At 42.4% G+C, this 12158-nt stretch overlaps 1 protein-coding gene across 3 annotated transcripts in view; it reads right to left on the reverse strand.

Annotated features, from left to right (window-relative positions):
• Window positions 1-673: 673 nt before the first annotated feature.
• Window positions 674-12158, reverse strand: part of LOC134016951 (plexin-A1-like) — a 165308-nt gene continuing 153823 nt past the window's right edge. For all 3 annotated transcript variants that reach the window (XM_062456207.1, XM_062456214.1, XM_062456200.1), the window contains exons 24-32: window positions 10556-10702; window positions 9782-9941; window positions 9346-9449; window positions 9017-9113; window positions 7707-7897; window positions 5826-5995; window positions 5373-5585; window positions 4899-5049; window positions 674-4567 (exon numbers count right to left, since the gene is read on the reverse strand). In XM_062456207.1, coding sequence (XP_062312191.1) covers window positions 4472-4567; window positions 4899-5049; window positions 5373-5585; window positions 5826-5995; window positions 7707-7897; window positions 9017-9113; window positions 9346-9449; window positions 9782-9941; window positions 10556-10702 — 1329 coding nt within the window. In that variant the 3' untranslated portion in view covers window positions 674-4471. The remainder of the gene's footprint in view (window positions 4568-4898; window positions 5050-5372; window positions 5586-5825; window positions 5996-7706; window positions 7898-9016; window positions 9114-9345; window positions 9450-9781; window positions 9942-10555; window positions 10703-12158) is intronic.

The raw sequence follows: 12158 nt of genomic DNA on the forward strand, positions 1-12158 counted from the left end.
GGTCTGAAGCTTTTAGTGGTTCCCTGTACCCATTTTAAAACTAGAGGGGATCGATCATTCCGAGCAGTGGCCCCTAGGTTGTGGAATGCCTTCCTTTCTACGGTGTGCAACTTCTGTCAAAGCTTTTAAAAAGCAACTCAAGACTTTGCTTTTCAAGCAGGCTTTTAGTTAGTTGAGGGTTTTTTATGGTTGTCTGTCATGTTTTTCTATTTAAAATGTTTTTGTATTGTTTATTTGTAGTGTTATATTGCATTTTGTTGTGAAGCACTGTGATTTTTATCTGCGAGAGGTGCTATACAAATAAACTTTACTTACTTACTAAGGGACTTGAATGAATGTATAATCACCAGAACCTGTCTATCCACACGCTAAAATGAATATCTCCTGTTACACCATACTATTTTCAGTGTTTATTACTTTGTATATGGCTGCTAGAATGAATACCTTTTGGATAACCTCTCAAATGTCTCAAATGTCCTTGTTGCATCAGACCAAAAAAAAAGTCAGAAATACAGGTGATATTTAGCAAAAAATGTTTTATCTCCATGATGAGTGTTTATTTACAAGTAGTAAATCTGCAAAATAGGAAATAACTGAATATTTACACAATGAAAGTTTCTCTGCAAACATGTGACAGTTGTTTCAAGTTGGAAACTATTTAAAAACATATCAGAATTGTTGTACTATATTAAAACTTATTAGCTAATTTTGTTGGAAATTGATTTGCTTTTACTTTCTTGGATCTGCTGCAGTTTTATGGAGAAAAGCTACTAAATCTTCCATAACTGAAAGACAACAGAATAATGCTAGAACTAAAACAGATCAAAAAAGGGCTTGTATGATTCAGCAGGATTGGATATACTATTTTAATTTGGGGGAGATTTGGCACCCTAATATGGAAGATAGAGATTATATGTAGTGGACCATAAAAGACACAAAGAGGTTATCTGCTCTTTTCTCCTCTGGCAGACACATTTCAGCATGTTTGACATGGGATTGTCCACCAAATTCAAATCTTTTTAAAAGTCTTCATAACAGTGTGCGGTTGGAATTGAACAGACATTACCCATTTTGACGGGTACTATGCTGTTCCTTTGATAGACTTACATAGGCTAAATGTTCATGTTTTCCTGATCACAACAAATGGCTGTCATGACACCCAATTTGACATGCTGTACATTGTACCACTTTCAAACACAATAAACACAAGTCAATCACCATATATTTAAACGTGACAAATCAAAAGATATTGGGGGGGAAAGAAACCAGGGAAGTCTTGCTACGGAGGCTTGCCAAGCAGACTGATCGAAAAACATAAGCAGTCATGCAAAAAGTAAAACAAGCCAAGCCTCCCCTCCCCCCTTCCACCCCTTCCGTCACCCACCCCAATCAGTTAAAACAGAGCTGCAAGTAATCAGAACGTGAGACTGAAAACTCCAAGAGTCCTGAGAATGCAGTCAATGGTGTCATAAACAGACTGAGGGGCATAATCCCAAAGGACCTTCCACTTGAGGTGTGACTGGCAAATTTCACACAAATCAATACATGACTAATGTTAAAGTCACAATTAGGCCTCAAGCTGATGAAGGAACTACACAATTTGACACAGTCGTACAGTTTTATACTATGATGAAGGTGTTTTGGCCCCAAACATATACGGCAAATCATTTTTACCAACTATTAACAAAATCACTGAGCCTATGCTTTAGTAGCCATCTATCTTTTTCATCCAAGAGCACCAGAAGAAACAGGTTTCAGCAAAATCCCAGAAGCCATCAACTCAGGGGAAAAAACCCCTACAAAGCAGTTTGTAACTTATTTTGTATCGTTAAATATGGAGATTCCATCAAAATTTGAGCCATGTGTAATGGCCTCTCACCAATAGGTCAGACCCAATGTTGCTGAAGAAGAAACCCTATTCAAAGTGTTTTGGCCACCCAAGCAGGCCAGCAGAAGAGTGGTCCCTGACTCTTTTCTTCTGAAATGCCCAAAAGGAAGCTATGAGGGGTGTGTTAGTTGAGTACAACAATATCGAGCCTTAAACACAATTTGAACAACTTGAGGAAGATGACTACTCAGGGGCGTTCTGCTTTTACGTGCAGTGGTTTGTTTTGAGAGTATGGCACATCATGAATAAAAACAGCATTAATGATTAGCGCAAATTGACAGCCCTAAAGTTAGACTGAAACAAGGTACAGAATAAAAGCAGCAAGTCACGTTTTCACAAAAGACACAAGATGATTATTTGATGCAACATTTTCATTGATCCTCAAGATTTCAAAATAAACTTTTAGATCGGTCAAGTACTTCAACTTCAGACAACCAAAGAAAATTCATCTTCTGTGTACCGTATTGTACAATTTACAACATTGAGAGAGAGAGACACAAACAAAATCTAATTAAAAAATCAACCTGAATACAAAAAAAATGCAAATAGCTTGTTCATCATGAAAAAATTACCAAGTATACAATTTACAAATAAAACATCAACAAAAACTAAATGCAGACCACAGTTTGGTTTTCGGCAAGCAGAGACAAATAATAATAATAATAATAATAAAAGAAAAAGAAAAAGTTTCTCACCTCAAAAGTCAAACCAGGACTCAACACTTCAAAAAAAGAAAAAGAATAATCCACGTAGGAGAGAAGTAATAAAAATCTTAAGCCACACATGGCAATAGGCTTGTTGTGAAACAGGGGGTAGAGGCTAAGGGAGATTATTTAGCCTTGTGTTGCAAATGAATTTATATGCCTAACCCTCACTTTTCCCTACTTCTACCCACCCTATGGGTTAAAGCTTTCTCGTATCACCAGGTTAAGGGGGTTGAGAGAAGCCCTTGGTGTATCATCGTCACCTTGCCTTGCTATCTACATAATAGCATTGCCAGAGCTGGGAAAGAAGACCCTAGAGCCGAAAACGGCTTTCCCTACTTTATTTCACACAGAGAGGCTTAGCAAAGCCCCACCTGACCCCATTAGTGAACCACTATGAGGAGCTGAGACGAATCTGAAACTGTTGAGACTTTGGCTTGTGTTGTTGCAGGCTCTGGAGATAAATTGGTGTGGAACCAGAGAAGAGTTAGGAGTAGATAGGGCAATGCATGACAAATCAAAGATTCAAGGTAAGTGACTTTAAGGTCATCTTAAATTTTTGGGGAAAGGAAACGTGTTCATTCATGACCCTCTTCGGCACTGGTCCAAGGTAGGCCAATCAGGTGTAGCTAACAGGTGGGGATTATACCAGTGGATATTGCTTCAAGTAAGTGCTGTGGGCTCGATTGGTCAGCCACCATTCCCCACAGACAAACTGTCAGAATCTGAAGTCATCAAATTATCAAGCCTTGATGCCAGATTGAAGTGGCTACAAAAAAGCGACAATCCTGTAAATGTCAGTTTGGTTCTCTTGAATGAAAAACGATCACAGCAACTATATGATTAGAATGACAGAAATGATGTCTTGCCTCCTGGATATTTTGATGTGTAATTATTCAAAACAATTATTTTCAGTCACTAGGCATGTTCATATTTTAAATCATACGGTAGCACATTCCATCTAACATAAGGTCTTTGCACTAAACAACATTCAAATTAAACATGGCACAGGACAACTTTTTTTATTCGATTTTTCATCTTTTCTTTCCTTCCTATGGTCAGTTTTTGCTTGAAATATCAAATCAAGTTTTGTGTAAATGTTTTCTTCATTGTGTTGGTTGGTTAAAATTGATGTCACAATTTAACCCCATTATTTGTTTCTTTAAAAAATGTAGTAGTATTTATATATAATATCTATATAGTCTTCCTTTTTAACGTTTTTCTGTAAATTGTGCAAATTCAGCAGTAACACAAGTGGTGATAGATCAGAGAGTGTGGGCAGTTGATAACATAAAACAAAAACAAAAAAAACATCAAGTTTATTTAACGTTGACCCCTTACAGAGTCAGGTAACCCGAAGAAACTCGCTCTATTGGCTCAAAGCTGATGGTCCAATGTCCTGACACGTTCCATCCAGTTCATGATGCCAAAAATGGGAGTTCCTTTTGTGTTATAATCCCAGAAATCCAGGACACACTAGCGTCAACACAGTAATAATTGGCTAACCAAAAAATAATAATAAGAAAAGAAGACTACAGCGACGATAATCGAAATGGTTTCCAGTGCTGCGGTGTCATGTGCGTGTGTATAATAATGTCCAGTGTCTCCAGTCCTTGACACAGATACACACATTTTAAGAGCCCGCACACACAACAATACACAAACACACATATAGGTCCGCCCAACTCTGCCGAATCCCCCAGGTTGCAGTATACTGCTTCAGTCCTCTTGCAGTTCATTCATGGTGTTTGATGAGGGGGAGGGTGGTTTACAGAGTTAATCTTTATCTCTGGGTGAGGAAAGCAAGGGGAGAAAGAGTAATGGAGAGGGGAGAGGTGGCAGAGGAGGAAGAAGATGAGGAGGAAGTGGTGGTCTTTACTCAGCTGGCAAGGGCCATTGTGTCAATGACCTGCTCCAGCTTGCTCCTCAGTCTCTGCCGCCGTGCCTGCTCATCTCGTTCTAGAGCGGACAGGATCTGGAGAAGAAGACCGCAACAAAAGAATAAGACAGATACTTAGCTTGTCAAACAGAGTATGTTAAATGTGAATACAATAGTAGCATAATATCACAAGGAGGAAGTCTTCCATAAGATACTTTTTTTGGCCCTATGACATTACTATTTTAGTATGTTTACTTTGCATAAAATCTACAGCAATGCATGAAACACAACAAACTCATTATTTGAAGAGGAGCACGGACCAAAACTAGATATCTAGAAAACTAATATCATAACGCTTTATGGTATCAAACCTATGATTTGGAGCCATGTCATGTAGTCTGTTAAGTTACAACAGCTATGAAGTTACCTCATCCTTGTACTTGACAATGTAGGAGTAGATCTCGTGGAGGGCGCTCATGCTGTTGAACTGGCTGAGGTGCAGACGAGACTGCTCGGCCAGGTAGGCGCTCATGTCCTGGTCACTGATGGCCTGCATCCGTGAGATGTCTGAGTAGTACCTGCAGAAGGTAGGGAAGGTAGGGAGAGATGGGGAAAAGGAGAATGGAGGGGAAGTTGGATGGAGATGAAAACAATAAAACAAAAGAATAGTTGAGAGCCGCAGCAGTGAGAAAGTGGTATGGAGGGAATGGTAAAGACATACGTTTGACAAGAGAGAAAAGAAGGGAGAATGGGTGTGTGGAGAGAGGAAAGCGAGCATAAAGAATTATCACATGAAATCATCACTGAACAAGCAGACATTACAAAACTGAAAATTGAGATTCTAAGAACTTAACTTCAATACAGAGAACAGAGTCTTTCAATGTCAGGCGAGGCAACCTACCTCTCCACCCAGTTCTTGTAGTTGGGAATGTCTTTAGCGTAGAGCAGCTTGTTGGATGGTGAGTCCTTCCCCAGCTTGTGCTCTGAGGTGGAGCAGGAGTCCATGAAGGTCTGGGCCACCACAGACAGGCAGGCGTCCGTTATGCTGTTCTTGTGGATGTCAAATACAAACTGGGGGTTCTTGATCACGTTCACCCAGAACCTCAGAGGAAGACTTTGGGTAGAAGGGGGTGAGGGGGGGGGGGGGGGGGTGAAAAGCAAGGTAAAAAAAATGTTTTTGTATTTGCAGCACCTGCCTGCATTTGTCAAAGAGCAACTGCAACCTTGTAAGAGAGCCCAATCATACCATGTCAGAAACAGATTTGATCAGTCCACTACCAAAAACTCTTCCTCACACGCATACTTAACATAGTCGGACACAAAGACGGATTCACGCGCACACACACACACTCACCAGTTGCTCTTCCATGTGTGCCTCACGTCAGCGTCCGTTATGCTGTGTTTGTCCGCCTGCTCATCCAGGAAGTCAAACATATACTTGATGGCGAGAGGCAGGGCGCTGCCTCTGTGCGCCGTGCTGAAGATGGTCTCGAAGAGGTCGTCTACAAACTTCTGTAGTGTACCCTGAGTATAGAAGACAGAAGGTTGGAAAGACATCTAAGGAAACCTGGGACCCGGACATTATCAGCCAGGTGGCTTTGATGCCTTACTCATCTCCTCTCTCATCTATGGTAATGATGAATTTGGTTACTAGCTGTGGAGAGTTGAGCAGCCAATCGCTGCCACCAAAGCACAACCCCTAGGTTGTAGCTGAGGGGTATTGTGAGATGTCAATTATTTGAAATGAAAATGTGTACCTTACAGTTCCAACATATAACACTACACTATCTCTTTAAAAAAGGAAACAAGACAGACACTGACTAGCAAAACAAACTAATTCTAAACTGCATTTGCACTCCATTATTCTCTTCAACTTCAAGCATTTCTCATTTAAATACCCTTACCCAAGCGGGAAATGAGTATGGAAAAATGTTGTTTAAATTATTAAATGAGAGCTTAATACATTTTCATTATATTAATAATATTTTAAAACACTGATTTTGTATATTCACATACTTATTAACAACTTAAATTTACAGAATGCAAGTATGTTTTTACTTATACTTTAAGTATACTTTATGCTTTAGTATTAAAAAATGTGGTTGCATTGTATGGTAGTGTTTTCTGCTACTTGTCCTATTATTTTCAACGTCTCCCGGCCTGTAGACCTAACCTCAGGCTCTCCTGTCACCTACAGGTAACAATGGATATCGGGTACTAATGAGAAAAGCATCAGTGCAGGGAAATTTGCCAGGACAAGCAGAATCCCCAGGGAAGTTAGCACAGGCAGATAATACGGTGTCAACTAGGTGGGTTTATGTGTACACATGGTAAAATGGTGTCATGAACTGAACTGCCATTCACTCATTTATGCTCACTTACACATGCTCTCTGTAACTCATACTCTCTCAGTCATGCGCTCTCTCTCTCTAACTCACACTCTCTCTCATGCTCTGAGTCATACTCTCTCACTTATGCTCTATCTCACTCATACTTTCATTCATATTCTCCCACTCATACCTTCATTCATATTCTCTCACTCATACTCTTTCACTCTAGCTCGACCTCTCTCGCTCTCTCACTCATGCTCTCTTACTCATACTCTCTCTCACTCATACTTTCATTCCTATTCTCTCTCATACTCTTTCTCTCTAGCTCGATCTCTCTCTGACTCCTGCACTCATTTATTATGCTTTCATTTTCTCACTCTCAGAAACCCAACACTTTAAATTAAAAAACTTCAAGGACAGTCATAGGAGAGAAGACTAAGCCCATAAGCCTTCTTCAGGAACCAATAGAAGGTCTTGGAAAGTAATGTGGGGGAGGAGGGAGTGGGCTTGTCCAACCGTACAGCTTGATCAGACAAAGGTCAGCCTCCTAATTAAGACACACAGGTCTGTTTGGGGATGGAAAGGGAGGGACGGCCCCCTTCATGCAAAAGGTTATGAAAAATGTTAATGGACTCAGCCGCAAAACAAAGGTCAACGAGGGCTGTCGGAGAGATCGTTCAGGGAGAGGACAGGGGTGAAAGATGGGGTGGCCTCTGTAAGTGTGGCTCTTATCTACAGGAAGTGAGTGAGAGCATGTTTAGTAGAGAACAGAGAGAGATTGTGTGTGTGTGTGTGCCTGCATGAGTGTGTGTTCTGAAGATAGATGTTTATGGGATGTAAAAATGTGTGTGTGAGAGTTCTGTCTGAAACACAAGTCTGCCAACCAGGCTTTCTCTTTGGTTCACCTTGGTGGCCAGCAGGCGTGTCAGGTAGATCTCGGAGACCATCTTGCTGCCGCGGTCGCCCTCGCGCGGGTCTGTGTGGTCGTGGTTCTTGACCAGGTGCCACAGCTTGGTGCCACTCTCCAGGTCTGGCGTGATCATGGGCGTGCGAGAACGAAGGCTGTCTGGACTGCTGGCAGTTCGCAACATGCTCTCTATATAAGGGTGGGTGGGTGGGAGGAGTGGGTAGGTGGGAGGGGGAGTGGAAATTAGTGAAAAGCAATAGACAGTGAGGTAAAACGAAATGTTACTCGTTGCTATTTTGATTCAGTTGAGTTCAATATCGCACTGTATCCAATGGCTCCTAAACAAGCTTTTGGCTGTTAGCTGTAGATGTTTTTTGCCTTCAATAAAGTGCAGATAAAAAAGAAATGACATGTTCAAACACAAGATTACTGTACAGTAAAGAGAAAGAGAAAACAGAGAGAGGAGAACAAAAGGGAGCACAGCAACAGGTTACGAGGTGTTTGGAGAGGTGACAGTGTCATCATGGAGCTGGTACATAATAGCAGGGATACATGCCATTTGTCGGTCTTCCACCCCCACCCCCAACCCCCCTCCCTCGTACCAAACACACAAGTGCTATGCCTACTGTCCTTTCCACCCTATTCTTCACTTCTCCTTTCTATCCTCTCTCACTCCCCCCCTCATCAGTCTCCTTCTTCCCATGATCCTTTTTTACCCTGTGTCCAAGTGTTTCCCTTCCTATAACACAGTGCATTTGACTTAAAAAAAATGTATGCCTGTCACCAGGACGGACTCAAGGCAGAGCTATCATGAGAGAGAGGGAGAGAGAGAGAGAAAGGGAGAAGATTGTGTTGTAATTATCTTCTAGAGATTTTTCTAACAGAGAGGAGGAAGTAAAAGTAAGGAGGAGTAAGAAAACACATGAGTAGGCTAGAGGAGGAAGGAGGGAGACACAGATAGAGAAAAACGGGAGAAGATAAAAACAGAGGACACAGACAGGAACACTAAGCCAGTGGGGGAAGGTCTCCCTGACAAGTGACAGATGTGTGTGGCTCTGACTGGGGCACAGGCTTTACTTGGACAACCTTGGCTTGCACCGTGGGTCAAATCCCCCTAAAATAACCCATCTTGGACGATTACTGTGGCTGACAGTCAGACCAAACTGTCACTCAGCTGACATCTGTCCTGCATGTATAGCTCGATTAACATTGCTACTGCTACAAAATTGTCTTTCGATTATAGAGTTTAGGAGTGTTGACATAATCGAAAAGACAAACAGTATACTGTGCAAACACACTCGCACTGACCATATCTGCTGAGTGACTTTGTAAACGTTGAGGAGTTGGAGATGTTGTAGGCAGAGTTCTGTTTAGGCACCAGAGCGATCACTGAGCCATCCGTCACCTGGATGAGATGGAGTCCACATGTTAGCATTGGATTAGCATTGCCCTATCACACATCTGAACTGTTGTCAAAAGTGATCAATAAAGTGATATTATACTCTCAAACGTACTGTTGATGTAAACTGTAAAAATAAACTGTAAAGGTAAATTGAAAAGGTAAACTTTGAAGGCGAGTGTGAAGGGGAAGTACAACTCAAAGCTAAGGTGTGGGAGAGGTAGTGTGAGAGGCTCGCCTGGTAGTGAGCGAGGGTGTTGAGTCTCTTCCAGTCGTTGTCTATCTTGGTGGTGACGTCTTCGTCCTGCAGGATGATGCGTGCCATTCGACCTTGGCGCCACTCTGTAATGCAGGAGACACACGCTGTTCTCTAGCTCATGATATCAAAAGAATTGGGCCTCTGGATTTCATGGTTGACTGTATAGGTGTATGTGTGTGTGTGTGTGTGTGTGTGTGTGTGTGTGTGTGTGTGTGTGTGTATGTGTATGTGTGTATAACCCCAGTGTGTGCACTTTTTTACCAAGGTCCATGTAATAATCATTATGTTTCAGGGAGTAACAGCCTGTGCATGCGTGTGTTTAAACCCCATGTGTGCTCTTTTAACAAGGTCCATATAATAAGCCAAGTGTCTTTGGGAGTAGAGATGCCTGTGTGTGTGTTACACATTCCCTTACCCAGGTCCATGTCTGCAGCCTTGGGTCTCTGGGAGTAAGGGCTGCCTTTGTAGACGGCATCGAGTAGCTTCTCCTTCACCTGGGTGATGGTGTCACAGTTCAGGCCCTTGACGGTCACCTCTGGGGCGTTCTCATTCTCCGGATTCACACAGTGGAGGGTCTGTAGGGACGGGGGGGTTAAAGGTCAGTGGTTAGAGGGTAGAGTTCTGGGACTTGTAGTCAGTGGGATCGTGAAGCATTGACCCAGTGGTAATATATTATATAAGATTTAGTTATTTCTGTCAATGTCATCTATTGGGGATTCTTGCATGGAATATTGTGTGCACGTCATGGAGTTTGAGGACCTGTGGACATTTTGCCACTGACTGCAAAATTGGACAAAGTCCCTTTGTAAAATGACAGGAAACAACATGGCTCAACATATACTTGAAATAACTCTAGAAGCTGGAACACCAACTTCTATCCCCATATTTTTCAAACCCTTCATATCCGACCATGTCTACTGTGCATATTTTATTGTTGTTGTGCATACTGTGTCTCTCCTTGGCATAGTTTCACTCTTTGCAACTTAATTTGCATAATAAAGATGTTGGTTAAGATGCAGACTGTTGCTGAATTGACAGTTTGTAGGGGCGCCCAGTGCGATGCATTCAACTACTCGGTGCTTTCTCGACAACATAAATGCCTTGCTGGGTCTAGATGCCCACTTCCTGTTGAATATGATTGGGCTTAGTACCAACCAACTGCTCCCAGAAAGCTGTCATCGGTACTGACCAGGGTCTTGTAGTCGATCTGTTGCCTGATGAGCTTGTCCTCGCTGAGGGAGTAACGGGCCTCTCCGGTGATGGCGTCTATAGGACCCTTCTCCATCTGCTGCTTCATGGCACAGTAGAGCATGAACAGAGGCTCCCCGGCACACTCCTATTGGGAGGCGAGAGGAGAAAGAAAGAGAAACAGAGACAGAGAGAGAGAAAGAAGGTCAAGGGTTAAAGATGAAACAAGTGAAAGTCAGCCAAAATGAGTGACCGTTGATGTTCTCTACAGTGTCTATCTCACAAGTGTTACAGAGAAAAGGGATACAAGTGAGATCAGACACCACAACAATAGCAGTCCCTTTGAAACGTTTTGGTACAACTTCAGTGTTGCCCTCTAGCTTGTTTACTCACTAGCGAAATCATAATGACAAGGCCGTAGCCTTTTTCTGGCTTGTTGCCGCATTGACAGTTGAAATACTAAGTCTAGCACTCTTCCCCTGTGAATGTGAGTAAAAAAAACACCCTTTAATAAGGTGGGCAGGGGTTTGAAAATGTACACACCAAGACCTCTTGGCACTATCAAGGGGCAAAAACGTTAGCGGCAATTGATGTAGAAGTTAATCGAAAGGTTAATGACTCCAGAGTGAAAAGTGCTCGAGAAGCAGTTTGGTGTGAGAAATGTGTCAACGAGGCGAGGATACGGTGGCTGTCAGGGTTCTCTCGGCTTTTCTATATATTTTTCTTGTTACCTCAATTGACCAGCTGCTGCACAAACCCCTCATTCTTTGCTCCGTCACATCCCTCCATATTTCTTTAGGCTGACAGTTTCTGTAGCTCTGCGAAGAGGTTGGAATGTGGGACTGGTCGGTTCCCTGTCTTTCTCTACCTTCATCTAATATACATCATCACATCATCTACCTCCTAATTCAATTCTGCTTCCTGTCTTGGTCTACCTCCATGTACCAATATGATTCTCGCAGTACACACTTGATCCTTTGTTCAATTCTTGCCATGTCACATTGTACTGCGTTGGTACGTCAGGTCAAAAGAGAGTGCATTGGCAAGTACCAAGTACCAAGCTTTCTTTAGTCTTTGATGAATATTCATACTCTAAGGTCCCCCAATCCTTTCATCTCTCTCTGTAACTTCCCCTCTTTCTCCCTCAAAATGCTGTTGTCATTTGAACGACAGCTGTTAACGAGACAAAAACAGACAGGCGAGCTCGCCCAAACACCCTCTTTGATAGGCCTGGCTCGGATTGGACACTCTTGAAGCCAAAATTGAGACCACACACGTTCTGTGGGACACCCATCCCCCTTCTCCCTGGGTGAGGGAGTGGGTGATTGCTGGCCAGCAAGATCCTCGCTGTTTTTTTATAACCAATGAGCTGCAGGTGAACAGCAAAACGGTTTTGTTCTTCCCTTTTTGAGGAGCATAATATTGCTATGGATAACTTAAATATACGATAACTATGGAGTAGAGGGAGAGAGAGAGGAAGCGAGAAGTACATGGAGAACTACACGGAGAATAGTGTCTGTGATGCTTGTGGCATCACTTCTAAACACACACATGCCATATATGTCCTCACACACACACACTTTTCAGCCTGCGTTCTTCACACA

The sequence above is a fragment of the Osmerus eperlanus genome, chromosome 1, assembly GCF_963692335.1.
Source record: "Osmerus eperlanus chromosome 1, fOsmEpe2.1, whole genome shotgun sequence".
NCBI classification, from domain to species: domain Eukaryota; kingdom Metazoa; phylum Chordata; class Actinopteri; order Osmeriformes; family Osmeridae; genus Osmerus; species Osmerus eperlanus.